General features: G+C 35.3%; 1 protein-coding gene across 1 annotated transcript; it reads left to right on the plus strand.

The window, feature by feature from the left end:
* The first annotated feature begins 775 nt into the window (after positions 1–775).
* Positions 776–20201, plus strand: LOC129001473 (uncharacterized). The gene is made up of 5 exons (XM_054428770.1): positions 776–985; positions 7179–7313; positions 11319–11423; positions 14485–14826; positions 19130–20201. The coding sequence occupies exons 1-5, from the start codon at positions 865–867 to the stop codon at positions 19891–19893; spliced, it is 1467 nt and encodes a 488-aa protein (XP_054284745.1). The 5' UTR covers positions 776–864; the 3' UTR covers positions 19894–20201.
* Positions 20202–25797: the final 5596 nt, after the last annotated feature.

Raw genomic sequence — 25797 nt, forward strand, 5'->3', positions numbered from 1 at the left:
CTCCGGTACTCGTTAAACCTAATGTTATTAAAATAATTTCTCTCTAGACCATTTTAAAGAGCTTAGAAAAACAAATAATTTACTAATAATAAACTTGGCTAATTTATTTATTTTATACTAAACTATTAATATTTTACAAAAAAATACACTTTATTAGTTTCCTTGTAGCAGCAAACCCAGGTACACATTAAACCTAATGTTATTTAAATAGGTTTAATTAAAAATCTATTCCACAAATGGAAATCCTCTTAGTCGGCAGGTTTGCTGCGGCGGGGATATTGGTTTTTTATACAATAGAAGTCGACTTGTGTTATATAGTCAATGATCTTACCCTCAAAATAGGGCAAATTCAAGTATTAGCACAGAAAACATTATTATGTTTTCTGTGGTATTAGGGAGAAAATCCCTCTCCAAAATTCCCACTCCTCAGAGCCTTACACCTACCTAGTACCTACTTTGGGGACAGTTTGGTTGTTAAAAGGGATAATTTTTGTAGAATTTTGAGGGTTGTTGGGTTGATGAAAATTGGGGACTTTCTTTATATTTTTTATGGCTTGGTGGATTATTATTGGACTGGAGTATTTAAGATTTAGCTGGGGATATAATGGGGATCGTCTTAGTTAGATGGAGAATTTTCATTGGTTTACGGTGGCAGTGGCAGTACTGCTGGAGTGCTGGTTGTGGTTGGGTAGATGGTAGATGTGATGTGGACATGTGGTTATTCGATGATTTTTCGAATTTTGTTTAGTTCTAGTTCTAGTTGTTTGTTGTTATGTTTAGGTTAGGTGAGGGTGAGATTGATTAGAAAAAGACTGGTAGGCTACTTTGTATGCAAAATATAATTAGGTTAATTGTTTTTTCAATATGCAGGATCCAACAAATTTAATGGAAGTTCTTAAAACAAATAACTATCTTCTGATGACTGATGAAGAAGGAAATGAAGTGTTTGACGATGAGGGCAATTTACTTCTGTATCATACAAATGGTAAGTTTCAAGTCTCGATTTGGTAACTTAGATCCAATCTCTTAATAGAGAAGTAGTCAATAATTTATTTTCACGGAGCTGGGAAACAGGTAAAATAATCATAAACAATTAACCCTCCAACTCCAACTGGCAATGGGCGAACTCTGTAGTGGCAAGGCATTTTTGGGGGATTTTGCAGTCATATTTTCGAAAATTCATATAAGTTAAACTAAACCAAAAGAGCAAACCAATTGAACCATATACTGTACTTGAATTGTTCGTAATGAAATGAAGAATTTGAAAATGGCAACAGAATAAATATTTAAGATAGAACAGTAGCCTAAATATTGACATTACTGTAGACTCCCTCTTATCTGGACTCCTCGGGACCGAGATCGGCTGCACTTTACTTTAGGTCCTACACTCATTCGAATGAAAATATCGGTTATTCGCTTGTTTCATTCGATATATCGTTTGGTTAGTAAGGTTAGGTTAACCTTACCTAACTAACCAAATGATATATCGAATGAAACAATCGATAACTTATATCGATCAAAATTGCCCGGTTAAAGAGATGTAATTTCCGCCGAGTGTAGTCCGGTTAAACCGATGTCCGGTTAAAAGGTATCCGGATATGAGGGAGTCTAAAAACTGTAGGCCTAGGTAGAAAAAAAAAATGGTTTTTTTAGGCTAATTTTGAAAGTAAAACGTTGCTGCATGACCAAAAAAGTTTTCATGTAAAATTCAAGATAGCCTATAAAAAATGTTTAGAATTTATTTCCCAACATGGAAATATAAAAATATTTCAATTAGGCCTAGTATATTTTACAACATTATGACCCAAAAGCAATAAAATGGCTAGTTTAACGATTTTGTACTACAAATTTCAAACAACGACTAAATAAATTTGTTATCAAGAAATGGAGTAAAAATACACATTTTTGTGTACCCTAGTTGGTATGGTACCCTAACTTAGTTGAGGTTTCTTGGAGAGTTTTCTTTGACTTGTCTTGAAGAATTTGCTTCCATGTTGCTTCAATTATCACGCCTGTCGTTAGTCACCAGCGTGGTTAGTGGTGATGTAAGTTACATTGATTAATAAAATGACACAATTAACATTTTAGAGGATTTATTGTATGGGCAAAAAGTACAACATCAAAAGAAATAAATACCCCCGCCGCAGCAAACCTGCAGACTAAGCGAATTTCAACTTGTCTGATTACATATTTACTAAAATACTTCCATAAATAAGACATATTTATTCCCAATTTAAATTACATTAGATATAACGAGTGCTTAGGTTTGCTGCACGGGGAAGGTAAACAGTGTTTTTTAACCAAACAACAATAGTATAGGATGAAATAAATAAGTTTGCCAAATTTGATCAACATATATCCATAACCAAGTAAACTACAACAGTTTTCATTTTCTCCATAAGAATAACATGGGAATTTTAAATTTGCATTTTTTTAATTTTCTCCGTGACCATTAGGCATACAACAATGCTTCAATATACTAAATTATTTCTTTTTTTAAGCTCTACAAAATGGTTTGGGAAAGAAATTCTAAAATTTTATGTTTTTAGGGTCAACAATGGGAAAAACCCATTTTTACCCCATAAAACCCCCCATAAACCCCTGTTCCCATGGTCCGATTATGCTGGATCGCGAACTCGTTCGAATAAATGTAGGTTTACATGTTTGTACCAAATTTCATCAAAATCGGATCATTTTTGCTCGAGTTATCGCGCTAACGGACACATATATACCTATATATAAAAAAGTGATTCAATTCAGCTGAATTTTAATTTCCTTTTAGGCTGATTTTATTATTTTCTTTGATCTGTACTCAATCATATGTTCTCAAAATTCAACTATTTGTAAACAGTTCATATTTATTTGTTTTGTTCATAATCTTTAAATTTTTCATTAATTTCTCTTTGCTTGAAAACGTTTGTATTAAACGAAAATTTGCAATGTTTCATGTTTCATTCTTCATAAACTCTATCAAGATCTCCTCAAGAATATATATATATACGGTACCTATATAAATATATATATGAATTTGAACGGATGGTGTTTTTGGCCTCTAGGGACCTCAAAACGAAAAAAAATCGGTCTCGCGTCCAGGTCTTACCATGAGTACTACGGTAATAGCTTATTCCCTATATGGGAAATTCGATAAAAAATAAAATACCCCCGCCACAGCAAACCAGCAGACTAAGCAAATTTCCATTTGACTGATTGGATTTACACTGAAATGTCTACTTAAAAATATAACACTTAGGTTTGCTGCATCAGAGAGGGTAAAACTGTTTTTTTTTTTTTTTGTAAAATGTGAATTGTTGGTAAGAAATAAAAACATTTTCTAAATTTGATCAAAATATGTTCACAAACAAGCAAACTACAACAGTTTACTTATTCTCCATAAGAATAACATGGGAATTTTTTATTTACAATTTTTTGGAATTTTCTCCGTAACCATTAGGCGCATAATAACGCTTCAATATACTAAATTATTTGTTTTTTGAAGCTCTACAAAATGGTTTGGAAAGAAATTGCTAAATTTTATGTTTTTTGGGTCAAAAATGGGAAAAACCTATTTTTACCCCATAAAACCCCCCGTAAACCCCCGTTCCCATAGTCGGATCATGCTGGATCGCGAACTCGTTCAAATAAACGTACGTTTACACGTTTGTACCAAATTTCATCAAAATCGGATCATTTTTGCTCGAGTTATCGTGCTGACGGACACATATATATATAAATATATAAATATATATATATATATATATATGAATTTGAATGGATGGTGTTTTTGGCCTCTAGGGACCTCAAAACAAAAAAAAAAATCGGTCCCGCGTCCAGGTCTTACCATGAGTACTACGGTAATAGCTTATTCCCTATATGGGAAATTCGCTAAAAGAAAGTAGGCCTAAATATTTAGTTAACAATAATTGCTAACATATGTTTGAAATTAAAATCAATTGAATACTGACAGATGGCGTTGTAAAGCCACAGATCATTAGGCAACTTTTGTGGCCATTGTGATTCCATAACCATCATTACACGCCTGCAAGTCTCATATTTTCTAGTTTCTTCTTGCAGATCCTTTGATCTCAGATCCATATCGTCTATCTTTTCCTGAACCAGTAGTTTTACAGACAACTCTTCTCTTGATGGTTGGTCACTCTCGCTGGGCAGTCTAGAGAGAACATCCGCCAAAACATTGTTTATACCTTCTATATACTTTATATCGAAGTCATGGTTGTTCAAGAAAATAGAAACCAACCAACCTATTATTCATCGTCCTGGTCAAATCCCGATGTTTACCAAAAATTCTCTCCAAAGACTTGTGGTCACTAGTTAAGGTAATATGGCTGCCATAAAGATACTGGTGGACCACTCCACCACACAAGCAAGTGCTTCCCTGTCAATTGACGATTGTCGCATTTCCGATTCCTGCAAAGTACACGAAGCAAAGGCAACTGGTCGTTCTACACCACAGTGATCTGTTTGGAGAATGATTGCTGCCACACCTACCTCCAAAGCATCACAGGATACTGTTATGGATAAATCATCTCGGTAAGGAACAACTGTTGCATCTTCCGCAATCAGATTGTGCGCTCTGTCAAACTCCTCTTGTTCTTCTTGATTCCACACCCAGGAAGTCTTAGAACTTGTTAATCGATGTAATATTGAACCATGAAGATGAGGGATAAACTTCTCACAATAATGGCTCCCAAAAACGCTTGCAGCTCTTTCTTGTTTGTTGGTGTCTTGGCTTCCTTTAATGCCGTTACTTGATCTTTCCTGGGATATATTCCATCTTGATCAATCTTATGTCCCAAATAGTAGACACTGTTTCTACCTAATTGACATTTTTCGAGACTCGGTGTAGAACTGGTACTCACCTCGTTTCTGGCAAGCTCCATGGACCTGGCCAGCTGAAACACTCTCTCTGCCGTGACTACGCTGCCACCGGTCTCTACACCATCCGGCCAACAATGCCTTACTTCCGCTTCAAATTGTTCATTGAATTGACCGCAGGGGGCCCACGCTTGCGTGGGTACGTGGCCTGGGCGACCACGCGGACCCTAGCTCTCCCAGAGGGGAGGTAATTGCCCGGTGTTGGAACCGGCACTTCAGGTAGGCCACAAGCTATGGACGACTGGACAAGCCAGCCTCTTTGGGTTGTACCCAAAGTGAGAGTACCCAGTGACATTCCCTCCATTCAGGGTGGTGGGGTGTTCAGCTCTGCTAGTGTTGATTAAGTTCATAGATCTTTCACCTGCCTGTAGCTTGTGGTTGTGACTGAGTTCTTCGGGCTCGTCCTACCTGTTGTGTTCGACTGACATTTTGTGAGGCATATCCTCGACTTTGGAAGTAGCCTCGTCCTGGGAGGTGAAATACCTAGCCCCCAAAGGGGAGGTAAATGCTCGGTGTTGGTATCGGCATTTTCAAGTAGGCCACAGACATGGACGACTGGGCATTGGGTCCCAGTGACATTCCTTTATCCAGGATGGAGGGGTGTTTAGCTCTAGGAGAGATGGAAGTGCATCATATTCTCTAACCTACCTGTGTCTGTGGTTCTTTGGGCTTCGGCCTGCTTGTTGTGTGCGACCAGCATTCAGTGTGGCAAATCCTCGACTTTGGAAGTAACCTTTCCTGGAGGTGAAAACGGGCAAGTACCCGTAGCTCACGGGGACACTCAAGGGCAACGTAACTTTCCGCAGTGTGAGGGCAACGGTTTGTAGGCACTTATGCAAAATAATCCCTGTCTCTGAGCACGGACGGTATGGTTATCTTGAGTGTGGGGGGTTCTTCCCGGAACCTCAATTGAGTCAAGGGTGTCGCCACCTCTGGTGGATAGGTTCATCCGGGTGGGTCCCACTTCTATACCTGCCTCCTTTTGGGAAACCCTGATGGCCTGGCAGTGATGTTGGGTCTGACGGGCAAACGAAGTAGATCGGGTGCTGGGTCCGAGCCCGCCAGGGGTATCTGGGGATCTATCGCTCTGGTTATCTCTGGTTTCCCAGCAACTGGGTAAGGCCTCGATCGGGTAGTGGTGTAAATGGGAGGTTGGGGTTCCCCCCGTCAGCGTGCTGACGGTCCCCTTCCTTCTGGCTATTGATGGCGGGTTTGCCTGTCAGGGATTAGATAGGTCCCGAGTGTTGCTTGCACTAAATGCGTCGGGGCGCTCCACTATGGTCCTCTAGGTCCCGACCTAGTGGAACCCAGATGGAGTGACGCTTAAACAAGCAGCCGGAATCCCTGGTTAGGATTGAGGGGCAACCCTCTTTCCGAAGGGTCTGCTTCGGCAGCCGGCGAGCCTGATGACCTTAAGTCATCCGCCCATGATGTGCTAAAGGTTGATGCGTAAGCTTCGGCCTACATCATGGGGCCCGGGTAAGTCTCACGACAGGTACCGGGTACGTAGTCAGGGGGCTTCGGCTCTCATGACAAATAATGTAATGTAATGTAATGTAATGTTCATTGAATTCCCCTGCGATGAAACGATCCCGGGTCCGTTCATCCAAGCCTTGGCCATACCGACAGTGTTTGCTTAATTTCTTCAACCAGGTGAAATATTCTGTGAAGGACTCACTTTCATTCCTAACCAAACAGCTCTTTCAAACTCAAAACTGGCAGCAAAAATAGTTTGGTTTGGACCATAAAGTGTAAAGAATGCAGTCTTCATATGAACAAGAATCAAGGTCCTTCAGAAAGAAATAATTTTGCATCTTCTGGAGTGGTTCACTTCCCACATAAGCCAGTAGTAAGTCTTATCGCGCTTCCTTACTACGCTCATCTGAACCCCCCAACCCTTTCACCCGACAGACAGGTTGAAAATGTTCCATATACTCTTCTGCTGTTTCTTCACACTTGTATTTCTCAAAAACAAACTTATCCATTTTCCTCTCCAACTCTATTGTGAGACTCTTCATGAATTTCCCTATCACTCTTCTGCTTCCTTCTTGACATCCACGTCGCCAGAGTAGTATAATCACAAAATAAAACAAACTATTTAAAGAAAGAACATTTTAACCTTCATGCCACACTAACTTAAATCATCACAACAAAAACATAAACCATATGCTTTCAACAGGACAATAAAATAAATAGGCTACTATTAAACAAGTGATCCAATATTACAATGAACTTGTGAAAATAAATGTTTTTTTTTTGTTCTTTTTTGTTCTTTTTATTTCTAGGTGATAATTGTTTATCAGTACCAAATACTGAAGAAATAAGAACACTCTACGATCTTTCTTTGAAACCATCCGGGATCAAAGTTGTAATGAAGCGAGAGGAAATCAGTTTACCAGGAAAACTGGTGCCTGTAATACGTAAGTGTTATACTTTCCTCAGTGTAAACATAGATGAATCATACTCCCTTAGTAGATTTGTCATCCTTATGGAACAGGTTAAGTTACCTTGATTCTGTCCAAGTAATCCTTAAGTCTTAAGTAATACTTAAGGATTACTTGGACAGAATCAAGGTAACTTAACCTCTTGTGTACAATTCATGAAGTAATCCGGAAGGCAATACACAAGATGAAGTTATGGAACAGCTGAAGCCAATTTTATTGTTAGTTCTGTACGTCCAATTGTAGAGGTTATGTTTTGTTTATGATTTGTTTCTTGTTATTTCAGTCATTTAAAACCTCATTTAACCAAATAAAACGATTTAATCATAAACTATAACTGGTCTCCTAGTTATGTAACCAAATAGTAAAGCACAAATCATGAAAATATTTAGGGTTATTTTCATGATTTGTGCTTTACTATAATAGAAACAAAATGTTGTCTACCCCAGCGATCAGTGTGGACGTACATGAACTAGACACAAAAAACAAGCTTCAAAATTTACAATGGGATGAGGAGTCTACTTGTGTTGCTTAGTTTATGGTGTAAATCTTTGTAAGCACATAGCTGTTATTCCAATTATCAATTATCAATCATTAAGATGGGGACGCCACTTAGGTGCGTATTTTAACCCAAATATGAGTGAAGGATGAGTGTAGAATGGTGTGTGATGACCTGTGTAGCTTTGTTACTGACTAAGATCAGCTTTTTCATTAGCCAGGATCATTTATTTAAAGCCCAATGATCAGGAACAGCTGGGTCCAGTTTCGAACCATCAAAAAGCTACTGACTTTTCTCAGGATCGAGGGTGGCCAATTGAATATAATTATGATGTGAATTTAGATCCACTTCCTTTAGCTTGCGGATCAGAGCCAAGAGGGTCGCCAAGTTGACCAGTGAAAGAGGGGAGTCAATTAATAATGACTCAGCGAATTATGGTTCAGCAATTTATTACTTTTCTTAAACCAAATAACCCTTTACACATTTGCTAGAAGTAACCGTTATTAGTACCCAATAATATAGACTGGTACATTACTCTATACAGCAGGTGTTGGCTGGGTCTTGTTTAGCCTAGATTTAGCTGTACAATTTGACTCCCATCTGCAAAATCATTACACAAGCTTAAATTAAAATAAATTAATATTACAAGAGACCTGTTGGAAGAAGTATAAAAGGTATAAAATATTGATTTGGATTAAACTTATAAAGTGTACAATACAAAAAAATCATTCATTGAGTTGAGTTAGGGTACTATAAATTGAATAAAAAATTGTATTTGTCCAGAACCTAAATATTAAAATTATATAATCCTCATTTTTAAATTTATATAGCTTTCAAAACACTTCTGATGTTTTACTATTCAAGTTACAAGAAATTACAAACTCAAACAGGCTAACTGACCACACGTGGTTAACAAAACTTTACAGTAAATAATTACTTGTACAACTTAGTTAATTATGTATCTCAATTAAATTATAGCACCTGAAAAAGCATTTAACACATAAATATAATAATCCTTAACTAAATTATTGTAACACTTAGATAATCACAGGAGCCATGCAAACTTGTAGCCAGCACCCCCACTAGTACAATAATTTATGATTTTAAACCCAATGGACAGATAAATATTGTGGACCTCGGCCACCGCAGGTGGCGCTAAGGGCGGTAAATTCAAATTAAACCAAAATAGGCTTTAAAATTTCCTCAACAAACTAGGTACTAGCATAAAATTTTCCCCTGCTTTTTAAAATTTTACTAGCCTATAAAAAAACAAATAAACTCACTTAGCTCTTCTATACATTACAAATTTTCACTTAATATATCCAAACATAATTTATACATTTTGTTATTCAAAGAAATCAAAGTTTTCCGACGCAGGAGCGTCCGTTTGGATTACAACTACTTGGCGGGCAACAATCGCAATAGTTCTAGTTTTCCTCGTTGCCGTCCGCCAGGGTACAGAGCGCTGCTATCGCTCGGTCTAACATATGACAGGTTACAACAACAATCAAGATAAGACAACTTAACTTTCACTCTGGAAAATACGGCAAACTGATTGTTAAATAAAGTCAGACATTTTCATTTAGAACCTTTAAGAGCAAAGTATTACATTTCTTGACCTAAACACATGCTGTTAGTACCCAAATCTTACTTTGACTAACCTTATATGACCTAGTAATCCTGAACCACAAAATTGTAGAAAACCTATGTCGAACAAAATTTAACATTAAACTCTCCTTTCCCTGTATATTCCCTAAAGTGCGCTTAAGGCGAAACAAAATGAAGCATAAATCCTAATGTTTATGTACTTAAAGTTGCAAAAATAACAAGTGTCAATGTTCAATGTGAAGTACCCTGTGTGTCCCGGGCCACCTAAGTACCAAGTGTGAAGTGTGCAATTAAATAAAAACAGAAAATGAGTGTGAACATTCATACCACAGACGCGCTAACCTTTTGCTAATCCCATTCATTCAAACTTTCATCCCTAGCATTCACTGATTCATCCATCCTCGATCATTAACGAGAGTTTAATTTATTCGAATTATTATAAAATAAGTCATCTTGACTCTAAAACCTTTTCTTTACCTATTTATTTATTTTAGGTCATATTCAGTTGTGTCTGCCGTATTTAAAAATTCTTTAAATATTAAATATTATTCTAAAAAACTGAAACATGATTTGTCCCTAATTCTTATTCTGGACAGTAAAACTAAATAAAATCACAAAATATGGAATTTCATTTCATTCGACAGGTTTATGATTCCAAACAAATAAGATACGGACAGTAGGTGAATCCTTTCTCATTATCAGTGCCCTAATTATCCTACCAAACATATCACGGTCAACTTGTTCTCAACTGTTTCGTTTATCCTCAAACAAACCTTATGCACAAATTCAAAATTGTGAATAAAATGTTCAGCCTGATTTAAAATTATTTACTAACATTACAGATCTTTACCCTACAATGCGTTAAATAAAAACATTTTATTTTTTAGAGGAATAAGGAATAACGGAAAGGAAGGAATCGTATTCTTCAATCTATTCTTCATTACGTCTTCGTTTATCTTCAGTTCCAGTCTTCATTGTTGTTCATCAACAAAATACTTCTTTTATGTTATAATCCATGTAAAAACAAAATATTTTTGTAACTGTCTTAGATCTTGCTATTTAATAAATGTCACCTTTGCTAATCATTCTCAATAATTGAATAGCCTTCTCAGCATTAAAATAAATAGATACTCCTTTGTTTACTATTTACACGCTCAGCCGTGCAATGCATCCAGTCCCATTTGTGATCTAACGACTGTTATACAAATTGAATGTGGATGATGAGAGTCTGCGCGGATGGTTTGGTCTGTAACAGTTTGTTTACGGTAAATTTTGAAAGTGAATGCTGAGTTCTGTTTTTTTATGGTTAGATCTAAAAAATTCAAACATATGAAGTGACCACCATTTGACATCCTTGACATTGTAGAAAGTCAAAACTAGTTGCAACGCTAGGTAATTAAATTAATAAGTAAATAATTAGTACTAATTACTAATTAATTACTAACTAATTAATTACCAGTAACGAAGTTATTTACTGCGTAAAACACACTCTCAATAATCTTATATTTTCCATATTGGAAACCATATTGAAAAGTGATAATTTAATTTAGGTGCATTTAGCTGATTATGAGTGAATGATGGGAATTGAAGCATTAAATTCATTATTTGGTGCATGAATCAACAATGGATCATTTTGCTTCTTATATCTACCATATCAGAATCAAAATTGCAAATCATTTCCCATTTTCTCACATCCACTTCCCCTCCATAACCTACACCACAATTTATTTTTTTCACAATGCTCCTAATATGCCTACGTTTATTACCTAGGTACCTTTATTGCTACCTATTAGCTAACCTTTACGTCTATAAAAATACAAAAAATTACACAGTTATTTGCTTTGTGCATTTTTAAACTTTTAATAACATTTTCCCAGATGAAAACGATAATAAAAAAAGAACTCTTGAAGAAAACAATGAAATGGAAGAAAGGGATGTTGACATGAAGCCGGATGCTGAACTTAAACGCATACAACTTTCAGGTAAGCCTAATCACTTACAAGATAAGTGACATTGCTGAGGAAGAGTTTAAAAACATTGTTTGAAAGCAATAACCAGCTGTTTGTAACTGTAGATTACTTCTGTAGTAATTTTGCAGTTGTAAGTACGTAAATCCTTGTCTGACAACACCCATGCGGTCTGCAATACTCTTTATTAAAGGTATAGTGGTTTAAAATACCTTGTTACTGTCCAAAACGATCCTTTGTAGTTTGTAGTGACTGCAGCTGTTTTGTGCTATAGGAGCACATCTTCGGGTCAGGAGAATGTCAAGCAGTAGTCATTAGATATTCCTCATGGTGGAGTTCGTCAAAAGTTAATAGTAAATAAATAACATGGACACGACATAAAAACACGAAACTGAACATTTAACACTGGTCGACCAGACGGTAACAAAACACATGATACGGCACCGGTTGAGAGCAAGTTGGTGACGTCATCAATAAATATTAGCATGAAGTGATTACCTTGAAGGGACTGAACATTCATAGGCCCACAGATATCCGTATGGATTAACTCTAGTTTTGCCTCAGCTCTCTTTTACTTGAAGTGGTTGGGAAAGATCTGAAGTGTTTCCCCTTCCAGACAAGGAATGCACGATTCTGGCTTCTGACTAGGAAAATCAACACCCAAAGCAATCCCCTTTTGTAAAACACTAAAATTATTCAAGTGACCCAACCTTCTGTGCCATAAATTTCGCTCCACACTAACTGACCGGTCAACTTGATCAGACATAGCCAAATTGCCATCATTTGGATCAATGTTGCATTTACTCTCTGTGTCCAAACGATACAGTCTGTTTGTATTTGTTCCAGTTCCACAGAGTTCACCTCTTACTGAAAACCCATTTTTTATGTGAATATTACATCCTTTGTCATCAAAAACTAAAACCTACCCTTAACTAGTTATTTTACTCACAGATAGCAATTTTTTAGACAAATCTGGTACATATGTCACATTTGATATCACTCTCACCAAAGTTTTTAAGGTTCACTCACAGTAACTTTCCCAGAACCCACAGAGTAAAATTTTGACATTATTAGCGATAGTGACCTCTTTAACTCCCTCATTCAAGTTCAACGTTTGAAAACTTTCTTTACTTTTAGAAAGATTGTCAGAACAACAGGAGTCTAAGAACCAGCTTTCAGGTTCTACCTTTATATTCAGGGCGGTTATCCAACTTAACTTTTTATTTTTGTTTTTACCATCTGACTTACCAATTTTGGAAATTGACTCTATCTTTGAGCTATTAGCTTGATTATTTTCAGGACGATCCCTTATCATATGGCCTGCCTTTCTACATTTGTAACAAGTAGGAATAAAAGGCTTCCTCATCTTTAGCTATTATTAGAGTTAGCTTCATTATTATTTGATTTTGTTAGAAAAGGCTTCCCAGTAGTGCTTTTAAAAGTTGAAAATACTACTGAGGACTCAGTGGTATCCTTTTCAGCCATGCTATTTAATTTTTCTAGTACTTTACTATATTCTACTTTATCTGTACTCTCGACTGCCATCCTAAATGCCCTGTTGTAAGACTCAGGCAAATCTCTTAGAAGTAGAAACGCCTTCATTTCATCATCCACATGTTTCTCTAAGTCAGCGAGTTGATCATTGAGGTAAAGAAATTTAGAAATATACTCAACTCACTCATGCTGTTGCATACTTCCAACTTTAAATCTAAAAGCGGGTCCAACAAGAATATTTTCCGGTTTGTGCTCTTGACTTCATACTGCTTTGCTAAAATGTACCATGCTTCCTTCACTGATATGACCGTCCTGACATGTATTTTTGGAGCCAGATGCATGGCGAGTGCCCTCTCATCTTTGTTTGGATCCAGAGTTAGCGGTGTCGTCTCTGTAGTAGTCCTTCGTGGTTCGATGCAATTCCACAATCCCTTATACTTTAGAGCCATCTTCATATCAAATTGTCTATTTCCAAAATCCATTGGTTATTTGGCAGGATTTGAACCGGGGACCTCAGGGACCAAAGTCCCGCGCTCTAACCACTACACCAGCTCCATCCCACCCCAAAAAAAGTTCTTAAGTCCATAGTGGAAGTAAGTTTATTTACAACAATTAAATAAACATAGCAAACCCATGGCAGCTGTTATAAAATTAAGACCCATAAGGCGATGAGGAACATGATTATAAATTCCAACAAGTTAGTAGCACGTCACACTATGAATTTATGACAGTGATGTCAGTTCGCGTACTGGCTCCTGCCACTAAACTTAAACAGTTCAGTTCAGAGACATATGAACGAGAAAATACAAGGTTAAAGAGAGGTGAAAAATATTATACCCATAGGAGATTGCCGCAGTGTTTCCCAACCTGTGTACACTTACAGGATGTCTACTTCAGTGTTATCGGTCATCATCAGTGTTAATGGTGGTATGAAAAACATTTTTGTCTCGTAAAGTGGTAGGTCATAAAAAGAAGGTTGGGAAACACTGCCTTGTTGTACCATTATGTGCATGCTCTTTGGACCGGCAAATAACAGCTGAAAATTCAAAGGCTCCAAGGGTAAAACTCTACATTTCAATTTCTTCACAGTGGTATAAAGCCAATATGCTAATTTGCTGTATTTATATTCAATAATTATTAATTAATTTATTAACAATTTATTAACTACTGTATTTATTGCAATAAAGTCTCAAAACTGGGTTTCCTATGCTGATAGTAAGAATAGTGAGTGGCAGGCGCTGTGGCTTTGCTGGCCGAAGACTGGGGGGCAAGGGGAACACCATTGTGATGTTAGAGCTCTCATTACAAGTGATCGGCTTCATAACGAGCCATCCTTAAAACCTATCCTTCCTAAGCTGTAGTGATAGAGTCCTAGAGTAGTTTGAGAGTGGGCATCATTAACAGTGATGATGACAATTCTTGCTTGGTGTCGCAACTATACAGCTTATTAAGCACACTTCTGATGCCCGAATGCTTCAAAATAAAACCTTACCAAAATGATTGTTGTCCAATGTCCACAATAAGTAGTGTGCAGTATTTGTTTGTTTTAGTTCACTTTGTAATCCAAGTCAACTGTTTTCAGATCAAAGTTCTGACAAAGACATTTTACCAGCAAAAGCACTTGTCCTGCTGACAACACTGGTCAACTCTCCGAGGTACAGTAAGTACTTGAAAGATAAATCGTTCCCTCTCAAAAATAGAATCTGGGAAGACGTTTACAAGGATATGACAAAGGAAGGATGGAAATTTGGAAAAAATATAAAAGAAGGAGCATCAGTGCTAGCTGAAAAATGGAAACTAGTGGAGTCAACTGTTTTGAAAAAGAAAACTCCTAGAACACTGTTGACCCCTGATTTACGTAAATCAATTATTTCTGATATTGAAGAAAGGCGAAGGCGAGATGCTCTTGGAATTAGCCAACCGAGTAAGATTTATTTTTTACAACTATCCTTTAAACTACCTAGTTTATTAAGACAGTTAGATTGTGTAAAAAGTATAGTATCTGGGTACGGAGCCATAGCTCGGTTGTTTCCATTGTAAAATTAATATAAAGGAAACTCAAATTTTATTTACATTTAAGTTTTAGTGGAATTTCAATTTATTATGATGGAAATAATTTTAACCTTGAAATACTTAATACTTAATACTTCATTACTTTTAATTGAAACTAGAGGACCCATGCTGCTCCGTAGCGTTGAAATAAATATCATATCCGAGAAATAATCAAATTTATGATTTTTGATTGAGTAAAACAGTATCTTGAACTTAACTGATTCAAATGATCATAAGCTCAAATTAAAGCCTATAATTAACTGATTATTTTGAGTTTAAAACATATAAAAACATAAACAATACTGGAGCTATTGATTTTTAATCATACAAAAACTTACAAAAAATCATTTTTATGTTGGTTGTTCACCTTGCGTTTGCTTGAAACTCGTCCGATTTGAATAACTTTAGCATAAATGAAAGCTGGTATTTCTCACTGAAGGTATATAGGATTATATAATTATAACTGGTGAAATACATCTTAAATTAAAGTGAGAATTCGAAAGTAAATCAAATTTATGTTGGTTGAGTAATACAGTAGATAAACACATATGCCGTTGCTTGATATGAAATCTGTGTGTGCATACATTCAATTTGAGACCTCAATAATCAAAATCGGTCAGGTAGAAGAGCCAAATGAACTCGGGAAAAAACCAAATTTAACTCCCATAAGAAATACATGGGGAACAAATTTTGTTTACCTATAAGCCGAGTGGGCTGTAGATAAATTGCTGATGATTGAGTGAAATCTGTGCATTCACACCTTCATTTTGAGACCTCAATCATGAAAATCGGTCAGGTAGAAGAGCCAAACGAACATGGAAAAGAAAAAACAAACTTTTTAATATATAAGATGGCGACCATCTCTGTATTTTAAGCCAAGTATGAATGGAGATGAGTGTAGGATGAGGATCTTGTAGTCTTGTTACTGACTAAAGGCCGACATATTCCTTAGACATGACTCTTGGTCAGTCCATTAGTTGATTAATACAATCCACAAGACATTAATTTATTTTTCAGTCGATGGTAAAAATCACTTGTTTATAATAGCTAATACTTGCATAAACCTTTCTTTTTTGACAGTTTGTTTAAATTAAAACAGCTGATTGAATTTTTTTTTACGGGAATATAATTGTACGGGGGGGTCAATTATATCTTAAATGTAATCCAGAACAGCTATTTTACACGCATAGAGAAAAATTGTGGCAGTTTTAATAGGGAAAATCATCTTGTAAACTAATACCATAGACTAACCAACACAAGTAGACTTCTCATCCCATTGTAAATTTTGAAGCTCGTTTTTCATGTCTAGTTCATGTACGCCACACTTGGCGTTAGTGTCGACGAAATTTTGTTTCTATTATTTTAGGGTTAATTTCTTGATTTGTGCTTTACTGTTTGGTTAAATAACTAGGGGACAATTTATTGTTTATGATTAGATCGTATTATTTGGTTAAACGAGGTTTTAAATGACTGTATTAACGGGGAAAAAATTGTAAACAAAACACGACCTCTACATAAACCGTACAGAACCAACAATAAAATTGTCTTCAGCTGTTCCATTAGGATGAGAAATCTACTAAGGGAGTATGTTTTATCTATGCTAATACCATGTGACCATCTATTTCATTCATCTGATTACAGGCCTATACGATATGCATTTTAAATCCGATAGTTTTACAATAAAACAGCGATGTGTTAATTAGAAAAGCCTTGAAGTGGGATTGGCGGTCAATTCACACACACTGGTTTAAAGTACAGTAGCTACATATTACCTTCTATTGCCTACTATTACTTAAAGAGTACCTTATTTTACCTCAGTGGCCACTGAACCCTAAGGAAGATTTTGGCATCTGATTCCCTTATCCCTTGCCTCTTCTAATGTTGACCTCAGTCTGGAGATGTCTAAGTAAATAAATATTATATTTATTACACTGTTAAAACCAACCTTTGCTTAAAATTGCCTTTGTACTATTGTTTTTGTAGGAGAGAGCCAAGTAAAATAATCAGTATTTGATCGAAACTATTTTTACCCATATCGAGTAATCTTCAGTGTAATCTGTGCTCAATAGTAACAAACTGATGTTTTCCCCTTTGTACTGTATTTTGTAATTTGCTAGTAGACTGGATGGCTTGTTATAAACACATGTTACAAGTCTTTTGTTTACTTTTCCTTGTTATTTTGTTCAACCAACATGGTTACTTGGCAACCCATAAGGCCAATGTCAAACCCTTTAGACCTTAAATTTAATTTTTTTTAATTCAATTAAATTTTTGTTGGCAGTTTTAACAGAAGTAAACACGTTTTTGGCCAGAAATAAGATATTTACAACATTTGAAGTAAATCGTTAAATCTGTTTACAAGATCTTTGTGCAAGCATATATATACAAGCAAACATCTATATAAATAAAATTAGAGTTTTGTCTGTACATTGCTTAGAATAATGAACTTTTTGGTTATTTTTACATTTCATAGGTCAGAGAAACCGAATCAAACCTTATCTCAATTTCTGTCTGTCTGTCTGTCTGTCTGTCTGTCTGTCTATCTGTCATTCTCTTGGTAACGCTAAAATACGCACTTTATTACAACTACTCCTCAATAACTATAGCACTGTCCCGCCTGAAACTTATTTTCCAAATACTATACATATATGAGATGGTTTTAGACGTATTTCATCGAATATGAGACAGTTAGATATTTAACAGTAAACCCTTGAAAATCAAGTTTTTGTCGATTTTTGACGTGGAATTTCTGGAAGCCCATGTTAACCTTATGAGAAATGAAATTATTGAATCTTAACAGCTGTTTCAATTAAACAAGTTGGTTCTGTTCTGTGATGTTCAATAGCATTAAAGTTACAAGGATTACCAACAGGGTGCAGCACTAGCACTATTATTTCTTTTACATTTATGACAACAGCTAATTTGCAACCTGGAGGCGAGTGAGCGTAGCGAACGAGCTAACCTGAAGGCAAGTGAGCGTAGCGAACGAGCTAACCTGAAGGAAAGTGAGCGCAGCGAACGAGCTCCAACATACAGGTGAGTGAGCGTAGCGAACGAACTTCAACCAGGACGTGATTGAGCCATGCAAACGAGATCAGATAGTAAAAATAAAAGTAAGCCTACCGTTATAGGATCGACCGGCAGACACAGAGGTAATTTAACCTTTTATTGATTGTCATACCGATCCGGAACAACAAAAAACAACATAAAATGAAGCTATGTATAATAGTTTGGCCAGCATATCTTAAAATATGCAAACCAACTGCTGTTCGTTATATAAGAAGGTTTCAACTGAATATTATAAGATCCCCGTGCGTAGAACGGGTACACAGCTAGTTTCTCATATAAGAGTATAAGATAAAGTACATAATCAGTACCTAGATGATTGTTTTTCTAGTAATACTAAGGCAAGAATCATGTCATAAAAATGTCAAGTGTTAGACAGAAATAAATCTTGTTTATTTTTGTAGAAATTATTTGTTACATCATTAATCAATTCGTTCTGCCGGCGAGTTCTTATGGATTATAAAAAACCTTGAAAGGAAAACCTCATATTAACCTCAAAATAGCCTGTGAAGAAATATTAACAGTAGGCTATATTTTTTATTTCAATTGATTAATTGCATACCACTAGCCTAAGTCAGTAAATGAATTTTAACACTTGCACTATTGTAAACCATGTAGGAAAATAATTTCTGCACACTTAAACTGTGGGGAAATATGGAAATGAACTATTAGACAAAACTTCTGACCAAAGGAAATACTGATACACAAAAATTGATGGGTTAGACAAAAATAAAAGTTTTATATTTTTAAATTTAACGAGAATGACCGACTAATATGTTAGGCAGAAGATACAGGAAAAATGTGAAGAAGCTGAATAATTTATTTTATTCAAACATTACCAAGTGTAAGTCACACCGAATGTTTGTTTTTCTCCTTAGGATTATTATGTATTTAGAACATATTGATGTTACAATAGGACTATAGGAAGCCAAATTTGGTTTTATAAAAAAAAATAAATTTTAAAAACTTGCGCTGCATTGTGAAATATAATCGATCAATGTTTTTTAACAACACACAACACTTGTACCTGCTTTAGATTATGCATAATGTGCATGTTTTACAATCATATGTAAAACATTTAATTGAGATTTTACCAAACTCTTTTACAGGTACTCCGAGCTCAGCTGAGTTATTATCCAATCGAAAACCTAAAAATAAAGAAATCCCACTACAAATAGTGGATTTTTTACTGAGATTGATGACAGAGAAATATCAGAACATAGCAACTAAGCCCCCAGACAGGGGCAGTAAAGTTTGGGAGAAAATATTTGAAGATATTCAATCTCAAGGGTTTGACATTCCGGGTGAAACAAAACAGGAAAAGGTATCAAGATTGTTTCAGAAATGGCGGAATATGAAGAGAGCTTTTGCTAATTATCAAGTCGCTAAATACCACGGGAAAACAGGAAGAAGGCCATTTTTCTACGAAACTATGTTCAACATCTTCTCAAAAGTTGTTTTGAACACTCCTAATGAATTGGATTGTGAATCCGAAGAAGAACTTGGAAATGATGAAGAAGATGATGATTCAGAATATGACTGCAGTTTTGATGCGTTAGAGTATGCTCAAGTAGATCACTGTTACAATCAGTCCAGTCAAACGAGTATGCAAAGTGAACCAACAGAGACTAAAACATTCTCAATGCCTCAATCCATCTCGGTACCCTCAACCAGTGGTACAGAAATAGTAGAGGTCCTTAACCAAATCAAGTCCCTCAACGAAACATCTCTTGCGATGCAACAACAGAACTTTTCCAAAATGTTTTCTCTTATTGAAAATTTGGTCAGTCAACAAACTAAACTAACTACTGTGATATCTGACTACATTATGAGCGAAACGGCTAAATCCAGTCATAAAAACCACAGAAATTGAAAAAATGACCATAGTGAAATTTTAACCATATCATAATTACATTTATTTTTTAAGTGCCTTTAAAAATGAAACCAAAAAAGAAAACAATTTAATTCAGAGTAGCAATCAAAGTCTAGACTTTATACATAGCTATAATAATTCAATACCTAATGAATTTTCTTTCAAGTAACCTTGAGTTCACACTTTTAATTCAATTCACATTATTATTTAATTATCACAGTCCAATTGTATAAGTCAATGTATATAGTTTTTAAAACATCGCTTATAATAATTATTTCCCCCTTTCTATGAGAAAGATCCACAATGTACAGTCCAACCTCCGTATAACGAATCTGGAGGGACTGAACTGAGTATTCGTTATATCAAGTATTTTGTTGAAGAATTTCGTTAAGTCGAGGCTCAGAACCAGCATCGTTCAATATAGGTTGGGATTTGATTTAATTAAACCACAGTTAAAGTAGCATAGTCTACAATACTTTACTATACAGTGTTGACATTGTAAAGTAGAACCTTAATTATATCAGGGGAAAGACCCAGACAATTAGTTAAGTAGAGGTTAAATTTGCCATGTAGAGGTTCTGGCAATGATTAATTCGTTATATTGAGGTGTCGTCTTATTTTAGCCGGGATCATGAAAAATTTGATAAATCAAGGTCGTTGATGTGGTTTGTTTGTTATTTTGAGGTAAAATATACATTGTGTCTTATGAAAAGTTCTAGAGGATTTAAAACAAAAATTTTATATCAAGGAATTTGTTATATCGAGGTTCATTTTTTTTACATTAGACTGTATATGTAAAAATAAATTTGCATTACTGTTAAAAGATATTGTAGGATTTATGAGACTGAAAGTAGAATTTTAACCTTGTTTTAAAAATGAGTACTATAGGGAGGCCACCACTTTAACAGCAGACTGTGGCAGTTAGGCTTGGTGGCTATGTAAAACACATTATTTGTAAATATTAAATAAAGTAGAATTTGAACTTTTTATCTTTTTTTTATGTGATAGGTGAAAATTTATTTTTAAAGATTCAAGATCTTTATTTGTCATTAAGCAATACAAGTATTAAAATAGACATCGTTTTTTTTTTTTTTATAATACATACAGTTAATTTCCTGTTTTTATTGTAGATGTGTTTGTTGTGACATTCAATGTAGTACAAATGCTCCAAATTACTGTATAATAAAACATAAATAATTATCTTAAACGATTGACTTGATTTAATCATGTTAAACCCTCATTGAGCTTAAGGTCTCCTCTATCGCTCCTCTTACTCCGTTGGTCTCCTGTTTCTTTACACCTTCAAAAATTGTCCCGTCAGTGTCCTCTTCCAAGTATTTCTTGGCCTCCGACTCTTAATTTACCCACAGAGACCCATGGTCTTCTTTGGCATCGTCTACATGATTCTTTCTAAAAGTGAATCTCTCCAGCATCACTTTGTCAGTGGCGTGGCGCCGAGGTCCGACTGTCACCGCTCATCGCAATCGAGGAATAAATTTCTATCCATGACCACGGAAGACGTTGATGACATCTTCAATAGCGAAGGAAATATTCATGATTTTGCCGCAATCGCAGAAAAAGATATCACCCCTTCCGTGCCCGCGGATGATGATGATGATGTCTACAAAACCGAAGATCATTTTCCTTGATCACAGAAAACAATGATGATGTTTCCATGACCAAGAGAGACAATGAAAAAAGTCCCCGAAAGTTTTTGGATTTTGTCCCAATCACGGCTTTTGCTGAGATAAACGAATAAAACATAAGTGGTGATGTTTTGTGGTGGGGGGGGGGGGGGGGGGGCGCCGCTCGATGTACTTAGGCAACTGCACTTTGTTATCTGAACTTCTGAGTTCTTGGTGTGTCCAAAGCCAATCATTAAGCCATTTTATTTGCACCTTGATACAACCTAGTCTTTCAAGTATTGTGTAAGCAAACAAATCCAAAATCTTGATCATCAGCTTGATACAAAATAGTAACTGTGCAAACATTTCTTCAGTGAATTTTTTCAACTATTTTAGTAGACTTGAGGGGAATGTATTGTAGGCCTATTCCAGAATCTAGTGGCCAAATATAAATAGTCAATACCCTTCCTTAAGAACAAGAACGTTTTTGAACTCACAAACCATTGATTAGCTTTTGTTGTAAACAAAAACATTCATTTTTTACAACTTTTTTCACAATAGAAATAAAACAAAACCAGTCCTTTTAGCAAATTTCTCTTTTTTTAGAGAATGAGCTATTATCGTTCGTTGATCTTATCATGGTCTTATTCTCATGTAATCATTCCATCTGAATATTTTAAGTTTAAATATATGCATGTTCTAATTTTTAACTCTGTGTAAAATAATTGCCCTGGATTTGACAGAAAGATATTAAATTTTGGATCGCTCATTTGTTGATAACATTTTAAACTGCTGGTTGTATCAGCCGTTGACTTGGCAATCAGGCCATATTCAAGTGGCAGTGGGGATCATTTATAGATAACTTTTATATATTGTGTCAAGATAGAGTTTAATAATATCCTGCTTAGCTTGATCCAAAGTGTCACTTTATATTTTTTATTTTTCCTTATCTAATGATTTGCTTGAAATATTCTATAGCACAAAAATCTATCTTGTCATTTCATCGGTCAGTCTAAGTTTAATTGATGTGTGACTAAAATAAAAATTAGTAGCTTACATAATTTGAACTCCATAGCAAAATTAGGGGAACAATTTAAATTTTCACAATGATTAGTAATACTTTTTCTTTTCTGTGTTTATTTTTACCTAAGCCCGGAAAATGGGTATATGTTTTTTATTTTAATAACTGCTAATGTTATTGTGATTGCAATAGTGTTATATTTTTAATATATTCAATTAGAAATTCTTCACTTATCTTAATAGTATATTTTAAGCACTTTGTAATATGTAGATATATGTATTTATAGCCTATTTGACTCTATTCAATACATGTTATTTTATGTATAATGAATAAAGAATGATTTGATTTGATGTTTAACTTATTCATATTTTAATTAGTTCTCAGATGTTTCGCTTTAAAACTGTGCAGAAGTAAAGTAGACTCCCTCTTAACCGGACTACACTCGGTGGAAATGACAACTCTTTAACCGGACAATTTTGATCAGCGCATCGGTTTAACCGGACTAGATCGGCAGGAAGTGGGCGGTACTGAAACGACTGTTCTCGTGGGAAAGATTTGAGATCAGTGATCACGTGTCTAAATACAATAACCCCGTTATCCGGACTGGACTCGGTCCCGAGGAGTCCGGATAAGAGGGAGTCAACTGTAGTGTAATTTTAATTTGCAAGTAATTATTAGGGATTTTTATTTATGCTTCTTTGCATATATGATCATTTATCTTGATTTAGGGTTTTTTTACGTTTCTGTAAGGGAAAGGTCCAAACTCGGGTCTTGTCACTAACTGATATTTTGTTAGATAATTAATTGATAACCCAAGTGGCGTCGGAAACAAGTGACCCTTCACATTTGAAAGTGATCTTAACCACTTGGCTACCCAGACAATTGATGAGAAGTTGAATATTAGTGCGAGGACCGTTTTTTATGTTGGGGCCATTTGTGGGTATTGTGCCCGCAACGAGGGTCCTCTCTGCTTATTGGCATATTTTGAACAGAACGGCACCATCTGCAGTTCTGTCATTATAGCTTACATTTTACACTTTGGTGTGTCTAGATTTTTTTTATTTTTATTAAATCTCCCACCTCATGCAAAATAAGGTCAGTGGTATGTTTTTGAACTGCAAGAAACATATCGGTGTAGACTCTCATCGTCAGTGAAGTTTATGGCTCATTTGAGGAGCTCATGCTTGTGCAAGGAGAGCGTAAAGTGCAGAAGGTGTTTTAAGGAGCTTAAAAATGGTTGTTAAAATGTCAATGTAGGAAGAAATTGCGTTTTTGGTGGGCACGCATACTTCTCACAGAAGACCACAGGAAACATATTTTTACAGTCCCTGACCCACCCCCACATATTGCATTAGGGCCATAAACTTCAGTCATCTGGCGATGAATGTCAGGATCAAATATGTTTTCCTTGTGGTCAAAATAGTTATTTTACTATCAACACCTGACTATTCCAACCAAACAACACAAAACAGCATGCTTTTATTAGGAACATAATATGCTTAAAAATAAGTTGGGAATATTGAAAGATATTACGACTATGATTAGCTGGTGTAACGTTTCCCATTTCCTAAACGTGTTGTACAGTGTTTGAAAGACTAATTATTTATCTACTTTATAGTAACTGTAGGACAAATATAATGTGTAACGCGAGTGCAAACTGCCTTTGTTGCTACATTTGAGAAACTTTCCACACTCGCCTACGGCTTGTGCGTAAATATTTCTCTCGTGTGCAGAAAAATGCCACTTCCCCACTAGTTACACATACGCTTGGGTAATCATATTTAATTAGTCAAGATATGATCTGTTTTGTGAGTTACCCACTGATTTAAAAAGGCCCACATGCATCAGTTGACTACACCATCCCAGCTTGTATAACTTATCAGGGACTTAAAAAACTACCTAACTGAAGGGATCAGTAAAAATGAGTAGGAATATACAAGCACCATTTACCAAAAATACAGTTAGAACCAAGTAGGCCTACCAGTAATAGATATAATACCAGAAATGTACAATATGTTATTAAAATAATTTATAAATAAAAATACTTTTTAAAAATGCAACGTTTTTAAACGCACTAAAAAGTATAAAATCATTTATAAAATGTTGAGAGAATAAATACTTGTAAGATTTAAAGCGAAAAACGTGGGGCGCATGCTGATTTACAATTAACTTCACCTATTGAACTAATATGATCTATTGCATGCGCCCCACGTGTTTCGTTTTAAATCTTACAAGTATTTATTCTCTCAACATTTTATAAATGATTTTATACTTTTTAGTGCGTTTAAAAACGTGGCATTTTAAAAAAAGTATTTTTATTTATAAATTATTTTCTAGTTTTTAGTCTTTACTGTGTAAATATGTTAAATCTATTTTATATAGCCTCTTAACCAAACCCCAAAACCTTATTATCTGGGGCCCATTTCATAATAAAGTACAAACTAATATTATTAGTAAATCAGCTGATCGCCCAATGCAAATCTAATGGAAATTACAAGTTACAAGCTGTAACTTGTAACTTGTAGTTTATTATGAAATGGGCCCCTGTAATCAGATGTTTTATCTTTACTTTGAAATGATTGTTTTATATTTTTAGAATATCTCGGGAGCAGAACCTGTACCTCTTAACCTCTGCTCTTCTAACTGTCAAATTTAAGTATTTACAGCTGACTTGAATTAATTTATATGTTTACATTCTTTTAAAATGTAAACATGGGAAATTTGGAAGCCAAAGGGGCGTAGCCCAAGGGAAATATGAAAATTAAATGATATAATATTGCATTGTCATCCATTTGAGAACTATGTTTCAAGTTTCAAGTCTCTAGCTCATCAGGAACTTTTTGTTTAAAATTGATAACAAAATTTGTAGGAAAGCGAGCTAATAAAAACAAGCCCATGGGGCTTAGTCCAAGGGAAATATGAAAATTAAATGATTTAATATTGTATTGCCATCCATTTATGAGCTATGTTTCAAGTCTCTAGCTCATCAAGAAGTATCAATATTTGCAAGAAAGCGATTTAATAAAAACAAACCCATGGGGCGTAGTCCAAGGGAAATGTGAAAATTAAATGATATAATATTGCATTGTCTTCCATTTGTGAGCTATGTTTCAAGTCTCTAGCTCGTCGGGAAGTTAGTATAACATTGATTTTAAAATTTGTACCGGACAAGAAAGTGAGCTAATAAAAACGTTTTAAAAAGACATAATTTAGAATTTTATAAAAAAAAACACAGTGTATAGAGGCCTTAGATATATA

The sequence above is a fragment of the Macrosteles quadrilineatus genome, unplaced genomic scaffold, assembly GCF_028750875.1.
Source record: "Macrosteles quadrilineatus isolate MER2022 unplaced genomic scaffold, UCM_ALF_1.0 Scaffold_8__2_contigs__length_117827958, whole genome shotgun sequence".
NCBI lineage: Eukaryota > Metazoa > Arthropoda > Insecta > Hemiptera > Cicadellidae > Macrosteles > Macrosteles quadrilineatus.

Coding starts and splice junctions, on each gene's coding strand:
- LOC129001473 (XM_054428770.1), top strand. CDS start 865: ATGCAGGATCCAACAAATTTAATGGAAGTTCTTAAAACAAATAACTAT. Junction 7,314..11,318: donor AAAACTGGTGCCTGTAATAC/GTAAGTGTTATA, acceptor ACATTTTCCCAG/ATGAAAACGATAATAAAAAA. Junction 11,424..14,484: donor TAAACGCATACAACTTTCAG/GTAAGCCTAATC, acceptor AACTGTTTTCAG/ATCAAAGTTCTGACAAAGAC.